The sequence below is a fragment of the Polypterus senegalus genome, chromosome 2, assembly GCF_016835505.1.
Source record: "Polypterus senegalus isolate Bchr_013 chromosome 2, ASM1683550v1, whole genome shotgun sequence".
NCBI lineage: Eukaryota > Metazoa > Chordata > Cladistia > Polypteriformes > Polypteridae > Polypterus > Polypterus senegalus.
Window position 1 is genome coordinate 147,064,484 of NC_053155.1, and position 21,642 is coordinate 147,086,125.

Here is a 21,642-nt window from a genome sequence, read left to right on the forward strand (position 1 = left end):
ACAAAGCAAACTGGAGTGTTTTTGTAAGAGTACATTACAGGTAGAGTGTTTTGAAAGGTGGGCAAAATGTTAAGTCACTCCACCACATGAAAACAGAATTCAATTCATTTTTGAACCAGCTTAATTCAATTCACTGATAAATTAGGAAAGAAATTATATAGGGATAATTAAGCAGAACCCCGGACCAAAATCTGAGAGGGAATACTAGCAAACACATCTAAAATAAATGTTAAAAGTCACCATTCAGGGGAAAAGAGTGCAGTACCTAGAGAGAAATAACATTTATTTGCAGGGAACATGTAAACTCCACAAAGATATATGATGCCATGGAATGCCTGCAGGCAAGGCCATTTTCCATTTTCCTGGGCCATTGAAAATCATAAACCAGGATAAAGTTTGGCAAGTGAGGACACAATAAAAAATTATGGTGCAAAGTGCATAGTGGGTTTATTAAAAACAAAACAAACAGTGTCCAACGTGCTAGGCAGAAGTCTTCAATAAATAATTCTTAGAAACAGTGTTGTGTGGGGAAGTTAAAATCCAAATAAACAGAAGCAAAAAAGAAGTTAAAACCAAGGATAAAATAAGAGTCAGAACTGCCTTCCAGCATGGTCATCAGTACTCCTCTTTCTCTGGTCTCACCAAGCTCACCCATCACTCTAGGTATTCTTTGCAATTCTGAGACAGCAGTGAATGCCGTCCACCAACAATCCCTGTCCCAGTAACCTTTCATTAGCATCCTCCAGGATTCTGCAAGCCCCACTCCCTTGTCCTGCCACCTCTTTCTGTAGGACCCCTGGACTCCCAAGCTCAACAGGAGAAATCTGATCCAGCTCTGGGCTGCCTCTGCTTATGCTACTCTATGGGACTTCCCCAACTGCCTCCATCCACCAGCATTGGCTCCATCCCAATTCTGCTCTCTTTTTCTTGTTTCTTTCCTCTCTAGGTCTTTCCCTGACCTCCCCAATCCATATATACTTTTGTGAGTGTAGCTACCTCCTTAATGATCAGCAAAATGTTAATGAGAGATGTTTTAGCGGATTGATCTCATGCACATGTAACTCATTCCCCTATTTAGTGCTCTGTGGCATCCTGTTTAACCTGCATACACCTACAATCATATGGCCTGTATCACGCTATTTTTAAAAAAATATCTTGCACCTGCACTGATCCACCATGGTACCCAGAAACATTCCACCACAAGACACTAATCAAACTACTTTCAACCAGCTCTTGTGTAGAAGTAATGTAATGTTCACCTAAACTCCTTGGTTGTGCCACCATCTACCACTCTTTCTCTCTCTCTGACTTCTTTCTGCACACCAATCAGTCCTCATATTTCAGGTTTCTTCACTCTCTACTCCTAAATCCTGGAGTACATAAAACAAGGGCAGCACAATTAATCATAAATTAATTGTGAATACAATTACACCTATCACAATGCACAAATTATAAAGAGTGGTGATTACTGCATTCCATTTAACAGCAAATGATTGTGGTAACCTGCGGTAGGCTGGCACCCTGCCCGGGGTTTGTTGTGTTGGCTGGGATTGGTTCCAGCAGACCTCCGTGACCCTGTAGTTAGGATATATGCTTTTCATATTCTACAGCAAAAGCTTGTATGCCAGGAGTGCTGTGCTGTAATCTTAAGTAGTGTCACCACAATAATGTTACATGTTGTACTTCCATTCATCATTTGGTAGCAGAAGGGTGCTGTTATTAACATGGAATTGGCTATTCCCAAATACACAAAATGGAAGCATTATGCAATGACAATGTGTAAATATCAACAGAATAACAAAAAAATAACAACAGTCAAAATGAAAATGAACATTCAAAATATGTGCAAAAATGAAAACTATGATAAACAAAACCATAAATTATAACACTATGTGTGCTCTAAGCTAATTCTTGCTGTTCCTAAATGTTCAGTGAAAAAATAAGCAAGGAATACCTTCCAAATTGGATTCATGTAGCCAAAAAACTTTCAATGCTCTTCAGCAAAACTTAGATAAATAAGGATCAACGAGCTATACTCAATTGAAAGGCTGGTTGTCATGAAATCTTTTCTGATGTTCTTAACTAGATTACAAAAGGAAGAAATATGGAAAGGAGAAATTAATTATAAAAGGATTTAATTACAGGCACTGGCTGGCGTCTGATCATGAAATTGGTTAAGCTGAAAACAGCAGCCACAGAAACAGGACTTAATAATGCTGGCTTAAGGATATTCATGGGGGCAATAAAAATCTACATCTTTATCTGCAGTAAGTAAAACAATGAGAAGGATGTGACACTAACACAAGACAAACTTGACTGACTGTAATTGAGCTAAGCAACTGGAAATATGGTACATAAGCACATACGATTTCAGCTTTATGAGAATTCTGTTGAATTTGTATACTTTAGTTTCCTTACTCATGGCATCAGCTTGTTTCTTTTCACAATAAAGTCATTCTCTGTTAATATGAGTCTCATGGAAATTCTTTTAAGAGAAATTACTCATCAGTCGAATAAGAAGAGTGTGGTTACCTTTCAAAGAATTTAACCTGGAAGTAAATTGAAAACATTGGAGTCCTACAAAACCATTATTTATTTATTTAACTTTTATTGAATTTATTTAAAGCATGTAACATTCCATACAATCAAGTCAAACTTAACAAAACTAAATTCAATTCAAACCCCACCCATGAGAAAGAGAGAAAGGCCAACAACCAGAGTAAAACTTTTGAGAGTAATATAAAAGGAAAGGAGTCTTTCTCCCCAATAAGTGCCTATTCTAAAATATTATTGATGACGGTACTACCTATTGATTGAACAGATCCTCTAAGAGAGAATTTGATTATTTTTTTCCATTTTCAAACAGTATATAACATTAGTTACCCACTGACTTATCAGTGGTGGATTGGAATTCTTCTGGTTGAGCAAGATAAAGTCTATGTGTTAAAAGTTAAGTAAACACAATTACAGTTTGTCCTTCTCCACTTTAAGTCCACCTGGAAGTACACCAAATAGAGCTATTAATGCCTTAGGAGAGATTCTGACACCAAGGGTTTCTGAAAAGATGAAAAAACTTGTAATCCCTGCCCACCTTACATTCCTTTGCACCTCTCCATCAGCATCTTTTGTTTTGTAAATGTGTCAATCAGCACAAGCAGCAAGCAGCCTGCTCTCCCATCATCCCCCCACGCCCTGACACAGCTCAAGTCGCAGAGAAGATTCTCAAAGTTAAAGTCTGTTAATCTGGTTGTGAGGTGCCTGGAGTTGTAGATGGCAAATAATATATTGTCATTTGGAATACATACATTTCATGTGTGTTCTGTGTTTACAACGATCTGTGTAAATGTAGGATTAAACGCGAGGCAGGAATTGTTGAACATATAACTAAACAAGAAACATTTTTATATTTTTGTAATAATTGACAAAATGTAGACATGAAGTGTATAATGTGTGAAGACTGAAGTCCAAATATCAAATAAACACTTTCACAAAAGGTACAAGTATAACAAAACAACAGAATGATGTTAATTTGGTACACATTCAAAACATTACTCTAGTGAAGCTGAAGCTTGATTGCAACGTTCGCAAGTCGGATCTTGCCCTGGAAACACTTTGGACAATTTTAAACAAGATAGATGTGCTTGATAAACAATTTTATGTTGAATAATTGAATGCTTTATGCATATGGAGCTAGAGTGAATTCTGTGCATGGCTATCTTTCCGTCCTTTTTTGAAACATTGAGTAAGAGATCATTTTCCCACTGTACTTTGGGATCTTCAAAAGAAAGGGACTTTAAAAAGGTTAGAAATACAGATATGCTGATCAATATCTCTTCTGGAATAGAAATAGGTGTGAGGTGAGGAAAATTGAGCAGATTTTGTTTAGCAAAGTTTCTAATTTGTAGATAATTGAAATTTGTGTTGATGGGAAACTAAATTTAGAGTGTAATTGTTCAAAGAATGCAAAGACATTATTTATATACAAATTTCTAAATGATTTAATCCTATATGTTTCTGAAACATTAAAAACTGTGTAAGTTTGTGAGGGTGGAAAAAAAGGTGGTATCATGTAGAGGTGGCAAAGATAAAATGTTCTCTAACTTGGAAGTGCTTCCTACATTGGTTCATAATTTAAGTGAATAAAGGACAATTGGGTTGTTATTATTGTGACGTACCGTGGAATAAAACACACTCAGGAGCTGCTTGTCCGGGGGAGTCTTCCTGCTGCCAACTGGCTTTTTATTGCATATGCCGCAATATAAACAGTGCCCTACCGCCGTCCATTGTCTAGGTCACAGGGACACCTCCAAAATAACAAAAATAAATTGTTTTCGTCCTATCTACCTCTTGCCTGCTCTTTTAACTGTTTGCTTCCTTCTCAACCTGATGCTGTCTTCCTCTCGCTCCAGCCACAACTACCACTTCTGACCACCCCCTCCCCTTTTTTCCACACTCCATTAATTAACCCTGATCCCTGTCACTCAGCTCTCTGTCTAGAGAGGTGCCCCAAGCCTTTACAAAAAGTGCTTCCCCAAGACTCCACCCCAACACAGTATATTGACGATACCTTGTATTTACTGGTGTACAAAGTAAGGAATATAAAGAGGTACTGCAAGATTTCATTTCTATTGCAAACCAAGCTAATGTGTGTTCATCTATTTGTGTCAGTGTCCAGGATTTAAAATCTTGTATGTTTGCCACACAGAAATAAAAAAGAAAATTAGGTAGAGCTATGCCACCTTCAGATTTATATCGTTGTAGGGTCACCTTTTGGCTGAGTGGAAATTTTCAATTCGAAATAAATCAGGTAATGATTGCATGTAATTTCTTGAAAAAATATTTGGTAATGTATATGTGGATGTTTTGAAAATGAAATAGAAGCTTAGGGAGGAGATTCATCTTGCTAGTGTTAATTCTAACTGCTAAAGTAAGATAGAGGGTAGACCATCTATGAACATCTTGTTTAATTTTGTTCATGTAAACAGCAAAATTTTGTTGAAAAAGAGCTTTATATTTACTTGTGATGTTTACCCCTAGATATTTAAATTGGTCTGCAATGATAAAAGGGAAGATGCCCAATCTAATGCTGTTTGCTAGAGAATTCACGAGAAAAAGCGTACTTTTCAAATTAATTTTGAGTCCAGATATCTTTTGAAATTCTGCTAGTACAGTTAGGACTGCTAGCCCTGAATTTTTTGGGTCTGATATATACATCTGATATTTTCTTTCTCTGAGAATCCCTTTTATCTTTTATACATTTCAACAGTGAACAGCCAATGACTCAATGGCAATTGCAAATATCGATGGTGACAAGGGGTATCCTTGTCTAGTACTGCATACTACTTTGAAGTAGTCTGAGATAGTGTTGTTAATACAAACTGAAGCTTCTGGACTGGTACACAGTAACTAGATCCATGCACATATGTTAGGGCCAAACACAAATTTTTGCAAAGTGGTAAATAGGTAATACCATTTAGCCATATCAAATGTTTTTTCTGCATCCAAAGATAATAAGATCTCTGGAGTGTTGGACTTTATGGGTCAATATATTACATTAAATAGGCATTGAAGATTGGAAACCAAATGTCTACCTTTAATAAATCCAGTTTTGTCTTGTGATATTACTGAAGGGAGCACTTTCTCAGTCTTTCTAGCTATGACTTTGGAGAATAACTTAACATCATTATTCAGTAGTGAGATTTGTCTGTATGATGCAAATTGTAATAAGTCTTTATTTTCCTTAGGAGAAATGGTAATAAATCCTTGACAAAAAGTATGAGGTAAAATTGCATTGTCTTTGGCTTCTAAAAAAGTTGCTAATAAAAGGAGAGCTAACTTGACTGAAATTTTTTTTATAAAATTCAGCAAGGTAGCCATCAGAACCTGGTGCTTTCCAACTCTGAAGTGAATTTATAGTGTGTAATAATTCTGATAGTGTCAGAGGTGTATCCAGTTCCTGCACTGTGAGTATCTAGCTGTGGTATCTGTAATGCATAACAAAAACATTAGATTTAGTCTTGTATTCTTTAAACTGAGTAGAATATAATGACTTATAGTAGTCTCTAAATGTGTGCATTATACTTTTATGGCCAATGATTCTATCTTTATCTGTGTTGGTGATTACTGATATTGCATTGTGAACTTCCTGCTTTTGGATTTGTTGCGCTAAGATCTTATTAGCCCTCTCTTCATGTACATAGTAATGATGTTGTGATTTAAAAATTAGTTGTTCTGTTTCTTTTGTTGACTAAAGGTTGAGTTCTGATTGCAAAGCCTGTATTTTTCTAAAAGTTGCCTAATTTGGAGAACTGGTATGTTCTTGATCTATTGTGGTAATTTCACTGATTAACTCTGAGGCCTTCTTGGTTTCCGATTTATTTTTATGGGTGAATATTAGATAATCTGTCCTCTTAAAAATGCCTTCAGTTTCTCAGAAACTCCTGCAGAAACCTCTGAGGATGCATTTGTCTCTAAAAAAAAAATCAATTTGCTTGGATATAAATCCTGTACACTTCTCCTCAGTTATAACAGTGGGTTAAGACGCCAGCTGCGAGATGAGTATGTGGAGCATACTGATGTGAGCTCCATGATCAGAGGGGCATGGTAGGAGATAACAATAGCGTCGTATTTGCAAGAATTGATCGCGGGCAAGAAATTAAGGAAATAATCAATAATTGAGTAACAATGATGTATTGGTGAGAAGAAGGAATATTCTCTTAAGTATGGATTTAGAATCTCCATGGGTCTGATAAGTTATGATCAATTACAAACTTTATAATTATTTTTGCAGTGTTAGATGTTTTCGCCCCTGTAGCTGAAGACCTATCCAGGTCTGGATTTAAAACACAATTAAAGTCTTCAGCCATTATAATTTTGTGAGTGTACAAGTTAAGAATCGATGCAAATACATTTTGGATAAAGTCTCAGCCATTCACATTTTGTGCAAAGATATTTATCAAAAATCACTTTATAATTGAATAAATTACCCATCACCATCACATATCACCCTTTAGGATCAGATACTACATCTGATATTGCATATGAAATTGTTCTATGAATTAAGATTCCCACGCCTCTAGTTTTCTTTGTATAGCTGGAGTGAAATATTTGGCCAGTCAAGTCTCTCTGCAACCAAAACTGATCCTTGCTGATTAAGTGAGTGGCTTGTAGACCTGTTAGGTGAGAGAATAATTTCTTCCTCTTTAATTTGTGATTTAGACCTTTGACATTTTAGCTCACAGTTAACTGATTGGTCATAGAGACATTGCTTCTCAACTTTTGTTGTCATTTTATAATCTTAAATTAAGGTTGTACATTATTGCATATGATAGCTTTAACCTTACTTTCCATTATTGCCAGGAGTTATGGCTATGAAGCCTATTGTTGTGTTGGCTGTTACAATTGTGGGGATGAAAAGGACAGATCAGAAATAGCTTGCTCCTTTTCTCTCCTCCCCCAGACCCCCCACTTCCCCATTTTTCCTCCCCAAGTAAGGCTAGACCACATTTCACAAAATCCCAGTCTTCTGACATGCTAAGAGTCCAAGCACGTCCAGAAAAAAACAAGTCCCCAAGCAGTGGTGTAGAAGGAACAGAGTAAAGATATCTATTGGCAATACAGTCCAAATACTATAAACCTATAGTACTCATGGAGATGCAGATAATGTATGATAGCACAATCCTAATATAATATATATATATATAAAGTATACATATACGCATACACTCACACACATATATAAGTATGCATATGCACACATATGTAAATATATAAATATAAATATATACATATACCGTACATGCACATACAAATAGAATTATAATTGCGATTAAAACGTTAAAGTAGCAGGGAAGGAAATAAAATGTATAATTACGGCAAAAGTCTCACTGCAAATAGGTCATATTGCAGGTTCAGTCTACTTTGCCTTACCAGGATACGTTGTGACTCACCATCGTATTTAAAAAAGAGTTGGGATCAATTTTCTTTAGTTGTTTTTCTGCTTCATCCAGAGAACTAAAAATGTAGAACTTGCCTTCAATATCCACTTTTAATTTAGCAGGATACAAGAGACTGTATCTAAATTCAGTTTTGCGTAAGTGCTGTTTAATGCTGTAAAATGTGGCAAATTTAGCAGCTGTTGAATGTGAAACATGAGGGAAAATGTGAATGCAGTAATTTTCAAATATAATCTCTTGTTTCATTCTGAGAAGCAACATTAGATTCATTTTAGATTGTAATTCATTGAAATTTAGAATGATGCCTCTAAGTTTTGAGGAGTTTGATCCATGTATGTGGTAAGCTGCTCATATCCTGGTGTCTGATTTGAAGTCCTCTCCAATTATTTGAGAGAATAGTTAAGCGATGAATTTCACTGAGTTTGGGCTTTCACGTTTTCAGGGAGACCTTCAATTCTGATATTATTTCTTCTATATCCATCTCCCAAGCACTTTGCATTCAGATTTAGTAGCTGTTGCTTTATCGTCAGCAGCGGAAGCCAGTTGTTCAACTGTTTCAATACGAGTCGTGAACATTTGTTTAATGTCTTCAAGCTGTGCATCAAGTGCTCTAAATTTATTTTCAAAACTACTCGCATTTTCTTGTATTTTTTTCTCAATTTTTTCTAGCATACATTTAAAGTTTGCATTAAAACAATTACTTAAACGTTTTTTATGAATCTTTAATATCCGGAAACAGCTTCACATTTGTCATGTTTAAGTCCTTTATATCTTTCCTTATATCATTTGTGATGTTCTTTATATTACAATTTATCTCATTCCTGTCCTCCCCGAGTGTGGTAGTTATTGTGGTGATCATTGAGACAATTGTTACCTTCAGCTTGGACTGCTTGTTTCTGTCTTGCCTGAGCTCCACAGGTAGAGTAGCAAGCTCTGTCGAAGTCGGTGAAGCTGGCATGCAATGGGTAGTTGACAGCACGAAAAATAAGGCCATTTTCAACTTCAGTTAACCTTCTGAATGGATCTCCTGGCCTGACTCACTCTGACTTTCGCACTCAGTTGGAGGCGATGCTGCGGCGTGAGGTCCTGGGAGATCCATTCTTTCTCCTATCGGTTCCAGGTCAGTCTCTGCCAGGTTGTATCTTGAATTTGGAACTTGAGGCCTTGCTATGGTCTTGTTTGTTTCGGGATAAGAACATCTGAGATGGAACTCTGTAAGCAGTGGTGTTAATTTACCTTTTTTTATCATCTCAAAGTATCCTCTATTTACTCAACTCGAGGAACTTTAATTACAACATAGGCAAGTACTGCATATATAAGTATGACTAGCAGAAAAAAGGCCCTGAAAGAAATGAAAAAGACGGCTAAAGCTTCATCTAAGTCTAGACAGGTCTATAACACCATCATTTATGCCTGAAACGACAAGACAATTTGCTAATGTTCCAAAATATGACCCATAAACCCTAAGCATTTTCTGTACATGAATAAGTCATTGATAAAAGAACATTTACACAAAAGACTCAAAGCAATTGCATGAAATTATTAATTTTAAACATTCATGTCTGAAATATACACTTGGATCCACAGTATTAATTGCCTACCCAAGCTCAGTATTATTATTATGTCATGAACCTTAATATACTAAATTCTGGATATTTAATTAACAAGAAAAAAGCAGATAGTAGATGTTAACAATGCAATTTCTTACACCCATTTTAATCCGTCATTATTTAATTCATCATCTCAAAGATGATATTATTTTAAAATACATTTTAATACACATGTAACATATATCTAGCTGTTGCTTACTTAATGATACACATTTGTCATATTAAAATTTACATTTTGACATATATATTTGCAAATGCTAAATGCAAGAGACTTAATTACTTATTTATTAGAATTACATGACTGAAATGTAGAGAAAAGCCAAGCAAAATGACGCCTTTTATTGGCTAACTAAAAAGATTACAATATGCAAGCTTTCAAGGCAACTCAGACCCTTTCTTCAGGCAAGATGTAATGTTTCTTGCCTAATGAAGGGGTCTGAGTTGCCTCGAAAGCTTGCATATTGTAATCTTTTTAGTTAGCCAATAAAAGGTGTCATTTTGCTTGGCTTTTCTCTACATTCATAATGGCTAACACTGTACAACACCCTAGTACTACATGACTGACATGTTTAAGGTAAGGAATACAGATGTTTCAAGGTTAGGTAATTAAAGTCAACCCATCGTGGGACTGGAGAATGGAAACATGTTGCATATCGATTAGCACATGCAAGTAAGAATGTCCTGTACTCTGTACGCATGACGATAATGACCATATGAGCGTATAAATCTATGCTTTTTGTCAAGAACCAAAATTATGAAAAGACAGCACTAGTTATTTTTAAAGTTTGACTCTATGCAGCAATTATAGTGGTCATTAATTGATGGGCCCTACATTCATGTCTAAGGCTCTGTGTGTATTCACTACGTAATTATATAAAAAATTTTTATTACAAATGTAGATTGTTCAGAAAGTGGTCAGTGCTATTCTTAATTGTTTTCCCAGGAGGCCACATGAGGAAGCTGCAGGTTTACAATTTAAGAATATTTTTACTAAGTAATTAGCTTTAAGCAAAGAAAATGAATAATACATTGTTCATGCTTCACAACCTGCACAAGAGATCACAGAACAAGTCTTTACCTTAGAGTTATTAATTGTGATCTGCTTGAACACCAGCTTATCATAAACATTGGTGAGGCAAGGCAAAAAAAATCATAGGCTACAACATAAATAATAACTATTTCAGTTTTTCAGTTTGCCACAATTGAATAGCCTACCATTGACCACACTTATTGCTTGAGTTCAGACAGTTGTTTTTGGTAAAGAAAAATTTAGAAGCATAGGATTTGTATTGCTTAGGTCTTCTTAAAAGAATAATAATAATCTGTCTATATATAAAGTGACAAAATGTTTGATGGGCATAATGTCATCCAACATCCAAAAGCTGATGGTAGTGACTGATGAACAGAGGAAACAAGAAGCACATAGAAAGATGGATGTAATGCTTAGAATGCCCAATGAAGAAAGGGAACAAGAACCACAAATAAAGAAGGCTGTAAGGGCTAGAATATCTGATGAATATAGACAAGATGGACAATAAAAGAGACAAGAGCTAGCATGTCCAGTGAACAGAGATTCACAATGTTATCAAAACAAAGTTACCATTCTACCATTAAGCCATTTTTCATAAGTGGGCTTTTCACTATGCTAGTGAAAATAATACCAATAATCCTTCAACTGGAGTAGCATAGAAGACACAGGCAGGCAAAACGATCAGCACAACTATAAACCTTGATTGAACTGATGAAGACTGATTTAATTCAGAGTCAAAATGTGAAAGTTAGTTAAAATTTCACAAATAGCATTCACTGTTCACAGTAATCTATGAATTGATAGATGGTACCTCTCACATGTACTCCTAGCTCGCTAAAAGATTCTTTATAATTGTTTTTTTTTAGGAAAACTGTACATTGAGTGAATGGTGATGATATGTCCTCTGTATATGTTAGCACAAACACAGTCTGCAGAAATCATTAATTAATATTTAAAGATGATTATTTAATTCCCATTGCATCAAATGTTATTATGTTGAGATGATCGGTTTATTTAAGGGAATCTATTATAACCAGTAGGGGGTGCCACTGATACCCAAACTCCAGACTCAATAATGTCCAAGATGAGTTCAAATAATGGATTTTTTTAATCCATCAAACATTAAATACAATAAAGTATAGTGAAACACAGCCAATGACCATACATATAAAGAAACTCTATCCTTTACTTCCACCTCAAGTTTAGTGGTGCCCGCTGCCTTACCTCCATCCATCCATTTTCCAACCCGCTGGATCCGAACACAGGGTCACGGGGGTCTGCTGGAGCCAATCCCAGCCAACACAGGGCACAAGGCAGGAACCAATCCTGGGCAGGGTGCCAACCCACCGCAGGACACACATACACACCCAGCACACACTAGGGCCAATTTAGAATCACCAGTCCACCTAACCAGCATGTCTTTGGACTGTGGGAGGAAACCCACGCAGACACAGGGAGAACATGCAAACTCCACGCATGGAGGACCCGGGAAGCGAACCTGGGTCTCCTAACTGTGAGGCAGCAGTGCTACCACTGCGCCACCATGCCGCCCCTGCCTTACCTCAGGAAGCAAATAACCAATTAAGTACTTTAAGAATTATTGAACAGAAATGTGTCAAGAAATGCTACTGGGGCTCCTACATGTGTCACTATAACTGCTTATTTTTATTTTTTTCTTACTTTGGTAATTCTTGTGTCTGTTTGAGGGGGTTGTTGATTGTAAAATTATTTCTAAATTTCTCTATCTATCTATCTATCTATCTGAATATAGGCAACAGTGAACACTCCAGGTTAAAAGGTGGATGTGGTAACAATATGTAGAAATTCCTTTTCTTATGAATATTGCTATTACTGGATTAAATTGGACCCCTCCTGAGTATGGGGTCTACTTTATGCCTTATAATAGTGGTTCTCAAGTTCAGTCCTGGGGACCCCATGTTGCTGCAGGATTTTGTCCCTACCCATTTATTCTTTTAATCTGAACTCTTCATGATTAAGCAAGTCATGTTTTCGAAGTTTCTTTGTGTTTTTTTGCAACCATCCAGAAATTAGAAACTGGTTATATTAAATTTTAAATGTATGTGTTAGATGGATATGAATTCATTCTTTTAAGTTTCTGTTTTTTTTTTCTTTTCAGTCTTCTGGTTACTTAATAAGGGACACATGTAAGCAACACTAAAGTGGTTTGTGCTTTCAGAGACATATGAACAGTTATCTACTCTGCTCATCATTAATTCTCTGTATTCAGATACAAATAAGAAAACAAACTCCACAGAAAAAGTCCTTTAAGTGTTAACCTGTTACTACTGAATTTTTCTAAAGGCAAAGAAGGGAAACATGAATGAGCTAATTTAACAATGACACCGGTAAAAGGTAACAGTGGCTGACTGATTATGTAACTGTCTAGAACAAAAACCTGCAGCTGCAGGGGTCCCAGGACTGAATTTGAGAATCACTGCCTTTAAAAACAAGAGGGTTCAAAGTAATATTAGATATAAGAAGTGATCATTCAGTTTTTGACTTTCTGAAATTTTCAACTTTCTGAAACTGACAAGGTCTTTCTGAATACTTTCTGCTGCCTTCTCCGTATTTTCCCTCCCTTCAATTTCAACTTTTCACACAGTTTATAAACATCCTCTAAGCAGATGATAGAATATCAATTTAGAAAAAGAAGCAAACCCGGCATCAAACGTAACAATAAAGTCACCAGCTTCTGTTGCTGTTTACTTCAACACTGTTACAGTTTTACAAGAGTAGACTTTTATGTTCTGCTATCAAATTCGCATTGCAGCACAGTGGTTATTATTTCATCCCCACTGATACGATGCACTGAGCTCAAATTACCTACCCCACCCTGTGTTGAGTTTTCACATTCTTCTGGGTCAACAACATGTTTTGGCTACTCATTTTTGTTCTCAGATAACCAAAAGATTCTAAATTTGCCTGTAAGTGCGGGTTTGTGTGAGTATGTGGCCCCTTTATTGGCTTGCACTTCACCTGAGGATGATTCTCGTCTTGTACACAATACTGCCAGAACAGAGTCCAGCCTCCCTGAAGACTGAAGCAGTTTTGAAAATGTTATGGTATGCTTTTGGCCTTCAAATAATAACAATTATAAATGCAGAAAGAAAAATCTCACAAAGGCATCCTTAACAAGAAACAAATGCACAAGTACAAAAGTAGAAATACTAAGAAGATATAACCCATTAATTGTACAGGATGTTTAGAAACATTTACTTGGCAATTCAGAATATAGAAAACAGAGTGATACTTACATTACCAAAAACCTGGATTTTTAAATGGTTTTGGGTTAATATAGTTTTCACAGAGAAGCTTCAAGCTATTTTATTGGGGAGTTGGGTTAATTCACATGTCATCTAAGGAAAGAATTCACACTCCAACACTAGAGAGCTATGCAAATTGGCCCACACAAAGAGCAAAGCTAATGCTGCAGACTTGAAAATTTATGAAAGACAGAGCGGCGGAAGAGTAAGAATGAGTGACATAAGGTACGTCTGATGAAATCTTGACAACCATGAAGAAAAGGCAGTAGTTAAATCAAAGAATGATGACACATCACTGGGGTCAGATGTTGGAGTAGAGCACATAATGTACTATGGAAAACTGAAAATAAACAAGTTTTGGAGCCAGAGGGTAAAAAACATGATTTCCTTCTACTTTTAAATTCTAATTTTAAGCTAGAATAACTGTTCTGAAATGAAGCTTGATTTAAGGGTGACAGACACACTTCATGCATATTGGTTTCTATAGTAACAGGAGCACCTTGCATAAAAATGTCAGGACTGTTATTTCTTAACCATTGAACCAGGGACAAAGAAAGATAGCACACCTGCAACCTCGGAAGCAATTTCAAGTCATTCATAAATAACTTTTCATTTATAATTGTGACTTATTGTCAACCTTTAACAAAAATGTTTTATTTTGAAATGGCTGTGTTTACAGTATTTTTTCACGGCATTTTTTCACAAATCAATAGCTTACAGGAACCATATCCAGTTCAATGCTATCTAAAAGAGAGAAGGATGCATTGTCTTTTGGACTGATTTAAGAATCAGTATAATTCAATAATTTACTGTGTTCACAATATTTAATTTTATATGATATGTTTATTTTTATTACATTAAACCATTAAATGCACATTTTAAATATCTAAAATGTGATTTGGTGAATATTATTTTTTAATAAAAACCTTCAGTTCACAAAGCTGCCTTAAAATACTAAAAATGGCAACAATCAACATTTCATCTCAATCAGTATATGTATACATTACATACAGTGCATGTTAGAGCCTACATTTTCTCTTTGCAAAAATGGGAAACTGCTGTATGAAATTAATCTAAAGCCATCACTAACACGTTTAATTTTCCACATCACTCATCAAATGAGCACATAATGAGAAAAGTTTGCTTTGCAAAATGCATGAAATTTTTGCACTCCACAAATGAAAATATTTATTTTTGAATTTGGTTTGAGAAAGTGGTTGGTTAGCCATGGACAAAGATAAGTATTTTAATTTCAAGGTGCATGAAATGTGATTTAAATATAGTCTTGTCTCACACTCATCAATAATAATAACATGTGACATAGAACACTATTTTTATATGTTGATTCCTAGTGTTTAAATATTAATAATTGCTAATAATTTCAATGTTCTTGTTGTGTAAGATATTAATAGATGTTTGACTTTGAAGATTGTAAAATGTAAGGTCACTAAAATGTGTTATTTCAATATACTCAGAGTTGCCATTCCTTCTGTACAAAAGCAATTCAACATCTAGTGACATAAAGGATAGGAGGAAATATTTTTAAAGTCAGTCTTTACTGTACAGTAGGCTTCCTTAAAGAAGGCCTACATGCGTTGAAATGGCCGAGACCATTTTAAATGTGCTTATCAACACTCCTCTATCATAACATAAGACATTTAAAGAATCCTGGTACTGCATTCAATTTTCCTTCATCCATACACATACAAAACAAACAAAGGATCAATTTTAATAGGCATATGTTTTTGTTTTACTCTACCATTTCCTTTGTTTCCTTTTTGTAAATCATATTCCCAACAACACTCAGAGCACTTCATATGTTGACTAATGTTAACAGCTTTTAACAAGGACCTGAGGTCTATCTGGTGGTAATAAACAATTCTCAACCATGTGATAGCTAGGTACTGTAATTGCTACTCCATTGTTACTCCAGTAAACTGCTAGTTTTAGTTTAGTTGCAATTGATGTTTACTGCAAGCTGGACAAATTTAAATTTGTACAAACAACTGCAAGTGTAGGATGAGCTGCTTCTTCATACTTTTTTTACATTTATTTTCTGGATTCCTGAAATGCGTTGACTTGAAGCAATCTCTGCCCGTTAATATCAAATAAACACAACAGGTGGCTAACAACAATATTAATTTGACAATTCATGAAACAGCAATAACTTCAAAAGAGTCAAGCTAAAGACCCACCAGAGGAGGTTATCACTTTGCATTATACATCATTCATGTCACACAATACGACCGGTTACACTATGGTTATGATTAGGATTGTGGGAGGAATTATCTAACTCAAGTCAAATAAACCAAGCGACAAAAACATGCAATCCAATTAGCTGGCGAACAGAACTCCTGAATCACAGAGGTCTATGAACCCCCAATGGGACGACACACCCAACAAACATCGACCCTCCGATTACAGGCCCAATGCACAGTACATGATCTGCATATAGGAAGGGGCAGCTCTAATCTAACACCCTCATGGTTTCTGACACCAAGCAAAGCAAACATCTAAACGGATGTAGAAGGCACTCATTCTATAGACTATATTTATAGACATCTCAAGGAGGCAGCACTATGACATTCTAGGATGACATCCAGACGCCTAAGATTATCTTTTTTGTCAGTTGCACAAAAATAAAAGCTTGCCAGTCATTATGAACTGTTAGTGACTGACACCTCCTGTGTTATGCTTCTGTTCTCTGCATTCTGCTGTGCACTTGCTAGTTTGTAAAGATGTCACTCCCTACCATGGAACAGAACCTCAGAGTTACTGAGAGCCTTGACATTCAATATATTCTGAGGCACCACCAAATTTTCAAATTTTATTTCATTTTCTATTTGTATTTATTTAAATACTTCCTTATGATATGTAGAAATGCTCAAGAGACAGAGGGTGTCTAGTTGGCCTAAGATGCTTAAGCCGTGACTCTATCTGTTATAACTGGCTGTGAATCACTCTGAGGTTTATTTATTTTCACTACAAATGTTGTTAACTGGTGTTTTAGTTTTCCTTTCCTGCATTATCAACTGCCCTTATCTCATTTACTGTATTAAAGGGCCTTTATGCACTGCTGGACATTAAATTTTCTAGACTAAAAGAAACAAGGGATATCAAAGCAATATTTAAATGGCAAATGCTGTATGATACATGACTAGAAGTACAGCTCAGTCATGCTTGCACAACACACAATAATCAGTATTTATTCCTTCCACCATGGGTGGAAATAATTGCCTTTACATGGTCTAGCATTGACAGAAAGACAGAAAGAGAAGTGCTTGTGGAATGGCATGCCATGCAGCCTCTAGATGTGCCCAAAGTTCATCCTTGATAACCATTGATGGTCTCTGATATGCCAGTCATCATCATACCATGTCTCAGATATGCTCAAAGGGGGAACATACTTGTGATCATGGGGACGATAGAAGAAGTGGTACAGCTATTAATTGTAGGACATTTCATGTAACATGTGACTGTGCATTGTTTTGTTGTAATATGGCACCTGGCTCCTCTGCTGATGATGGAACCACCTGAGCCTCCAACACCTCTGTGATATGCCTAGCTGATCAAGATACTGCTGAAAATGCGTGCCTTTAGGAGCCTTTCACCATGGTGCCTCCATACACGGATCTGTCCATCATGGTAAAGTAAGCAGAACCAAAATTTGGCAGAAACCACAATACAATGCCAGTCATCCTGCCATTGACATCATTCTTAACACCACTGCAGTTGATTGTGACCGAGGGTCAAGGGTATCGGAAGCATTGGATAGCTAGTGAGAGAGTCCCACTTCTGCAAACAACATTAAACAGTGCAAGCAGACACCTGTTGACATGTGACAGACCCCAACCGTTGGGTAAGAGTCTGTAAGGTGGCTGTTCAGTCCATCATAACCATGTGCATGAGGTGTCTGTCCTCCCGTTCCTTTATGCGTCAGGATGCTCCAGACTTCTCACTCTTCTACTCACTAATACCACACTCTTGTCACTATCATCGTATTCTGTGCAAAATGAGCGCTTATGTGCCATCAGGATAATCCACCTTTCCACAATTCTCCCTGGCTGAAAGTCCTCTTTACTGGGGCATATTTGTCCACTAAGAGTACACTAAATGCCAGCAATGAGTCAATGAGGTTCCTTTGCAGGCACATTTTGTACAAACTGTGGGAAAGTCCAGGTGCACAACTCACACACATTATTTGCATATGTGCTACGCTTGTAATCATTTTCACACCCTACAATTAATTACTCAACCTGCAAGTTTCAGACCAATGTAACATGTTGCAGTTGTAATGGTTAGCAGTATATTAGCATTATTTCTAGAATTTTTTTCTGCGTTAGTATTTGTTTACCTTTTTCTATGTACTTATGCTGTTATAATGTATTTTTTATGCAATTATTCTATAATAGATGTAAATATGTAAAAAAAAAAAAAAATTTAATTGATACAAAGATTTGATCCGGGAATAGTATCTATCTGGAGATTCATGACAATTGCTTTTTTTTAGCTATATATAGCAACAGTAATTTGAATTAAGGAAGTATTTTAAATGTAAATATGTACATTTTTTTTGAGCATCACTTTTTAATAAATCTGCAAGAAATACTTTAATGTTCTACCTTTAAAATATATGTTTAAATGCTAGAGCTGTTTTAATTTTTAGGGACTAAAAAGCTTCGGTGCTATCTAAATGTTGTAATTTAGGACTCATTATTGATCAATGGAGTGGCTTTTTTTTCTTTTAAACAGTTCTTTGTTTTAGTTTGTAGTGTGTTCATATGTTTTTGATTTAATACAAAAGTGGATGGGCACTGGCTTGCTTAACACATATGAAGCATCTCCCATGATAGAAGAGCAACAGTGCTACATTAACTGTCATTATCTATTTAATATACTTCTTTTATTCAGTTTTGAAGATTAATGTGTTTAGTTCAGTGTGGCTTCCTCAAAGTCCATTGGAAACTGATAAATGTTCTTCAGCATGCCATTTACTATATTTGACTTTATTGCTTCACTAAATAGTTGAAACATGACAACTTAATTCAATATATGTTCATTTAAATTGGGAAATATTAGTTGTTGTACAGTAGTTGGTTTAAAAGCTTTTCAATATATAGTATAGATAGATAGATAGATAGATAGATAGATAGATAGATAGATAGATAGATAGATAGATAGATACTTTTATTCTTCAGTGTAAGAACAAGTGGATATAGGGAGAATGTAGAAACATCACCCAGACATTGATCAGGCTCGGAAACAATGGGTTTCCAGAACTTTGAAGAAGCAGTTCTGATTTTAAACAAAATTTGACATGTAAGTATACATTAATTATAACATTATTGTCAATTTTAGTAAGCTATTCTTCCACAAAAAGATTTGAACTCAGCCATTTTGGCCACAAACAAATAAATGCACATTTTTTTTTCTTATTTTTTATTTTTTGGATATAGATCCTAGCTTTGTTATATAGTTTAAATCTGGAGTGTTCTACACTCGACTTTCTCATATATGTTGAGATTATATAGTAATTGTATGAATAGATAGATAGATAGAATATGTCAACTTGTGAAAGAAAACATATATCTATTCATATTTTAAGCTTATCTGATAGTCCTTTTACCTGATCAGATAAATTTCCATTTATGGTGTTATTTTATGTTTATACCATGTCATTTCTTTGCATTTTTGATAAGTTAAATAACAGTTAAAAATAAAAATATGTGCAACGTAGTTAATAAACTGTTACTAAATAAGATGAATAATTAGATATTCCCAAAATGATCAATTTTAGACATCTAGCCATGTCTTTAACTCTTTCATTCTGTTTATACGAAAACTCAGAGTGTAAATGTGTATGCAACTGATTAATTTTCTTCCACCTTTGTGATGCTGTTTGCTTTTTTAGTCTCATTTTCAAATAAAAAATTAAATGTAGGTAATAAAAAAAAGTTCAGGCAATCCAAAACATACGGAAAATGAGAAGAAATGTAAATTAATTCAAAAACAGTACAAAAGTGATGAAAGATCAAACCATATATGAAATTCAATTTGTGGAATTAAATGTATGAACAAAGAAGTAAATGCATATAAACATTGGAAATATACTTCTGTATACTAACTATAGCACCACATAAAAAAACATGAAATATCTGGATTGTTCTCCACTCAACTTTCCTTTTACCTCTTCAGGTAAAGTAGATACCATTTCCAGTTCTCTGATTATAATGAAACATCATATCTGTGTGTTTATTACAAAATGTCAGTCACTTATCTTTGTTTGTAATGCAAGTTTTTATGGCAAAGAATTACTTCCAGTAATATGATCAAACTGAAATTTCAAATCTGATTTTTTTTTTGTGCTCAGTAACATATCACTTACAGTCACCTGATTAAGGCCAAATTTTATTTCTAATGATAAGTAATGATCATACAAGATTTAAATTATCAATCTCTATTTATATAATGGTATTAATACATACTGTATGTAATAGTGCTTATATCGTTTCCGGTTTTCCGATTAAGGTGAAATTCTGTATGTACAGTATGTGTTTCTTACCTTATCTAATGATAATATAAAAGTTCAATTATTTTTATCTTCTTATTATGCAATTTCACATGAAAAACTACTATATAAAATTTCAGTTAATTGTTTATTTAAACCATGTACCAGTTTACTTGAAAAATTTTACAATATGTTCAGGTAAAGTAACACTTCCAGTTGACGTATGATACCCAAAAGTTGATAGAAAAGTAAAATTTTGATATAACACTCATATAACAAATGTCATTAATCTAGCTCAAAGCGTTCTCAAGTTATCATGTTTACATATATATACACACACACAGACATAATTGCAAAAATGGTCAAAACATGTTCAGGAACATATGAAACATGGAGATTCATTAGAATCTCAAGGTAGAATTTTTTTACAATTACTATACTTTCTGTATACTACATATATAAGAAAGTAAAAAAAAAAAATAGTTTTACCTGTGCAGATAACACCTTCATGTTTGTCACACTCTCTGTCATCACACTCACAGAATTCCCCTGAAATATACCACTCTTGAGGTGAGCAGATACATTTCCCACAATGACATGAACCTAGAAATAAGAAGAGCATGTTAGATCATACATATACCAACTCTGCATGAACTCTTATTAGACTACACGTTTTTAAGCATAAAAACCTATCTGAATTTTAAAAAATGTTTTTTTGTATATAAATATAACTATTAGTGAATATATGAATATATCTATTAGTATGCCATCAACTGGCAGGATATCTTCCATACACAATTTGCAAAGTTCATTATATTTAAAATGTATTAATCCTTGCATTCATCCATCCATTCATGTTTCTAACCTGACTATCCACTTCTGGATCATGGAGAGCTGGTGCCCATATTGACAGCACTGTGCACAAGGCAGGAACAACCCTGGACAATTTATATTGTAGTGTATACTTAAAGGTATTGACTTAAAATTTTCCATATGTTTAGATGTGGGAGGAATGCTAGAGTACTTGAGGAACACAGGCAGATGTGTAAGAACATATAAACTCCAGAGAAACAATACAAAAGTTGTGATACACATTTAGTGCTGAGGAGCTCTGATGCAGCAACATTAACCACTATTCCACAGTTTTATGTGTTTGCAGGATCTGAAAATCTCTCATAATAAAAAGTTAAGTAAAAAAGGGAAATTCTACAGTATACCTCTCTCCATTCTGTGGAAATATCTCAACGACCTGAGT

The 21,642-nt window shown here is 35.1% G+C and overlaps 1 protein-coding gene across 1 annotated transcript in view; it reads right to left on the minus strand.

Annotated features, from left to right (window-relative positions):
* itgbl1 (integrin, beta-like 1) overlaps window positions 1–21,642 on the minus strand; it is a 772,739-nt gene that overhangs the window by 80,373 nt on the left and 670,724 nt on the right. The window contains exon 10 of the mRNA XM_039744786.1: window positions 20,877–20,990. Coding sequence (XP_039600720.1) covers window positions 20,877–20,990 — 114 coding nt within the window. The remainder of the gene's footprint in view (window positions 1–20,876; window positions 20,991–21,642) is intronic.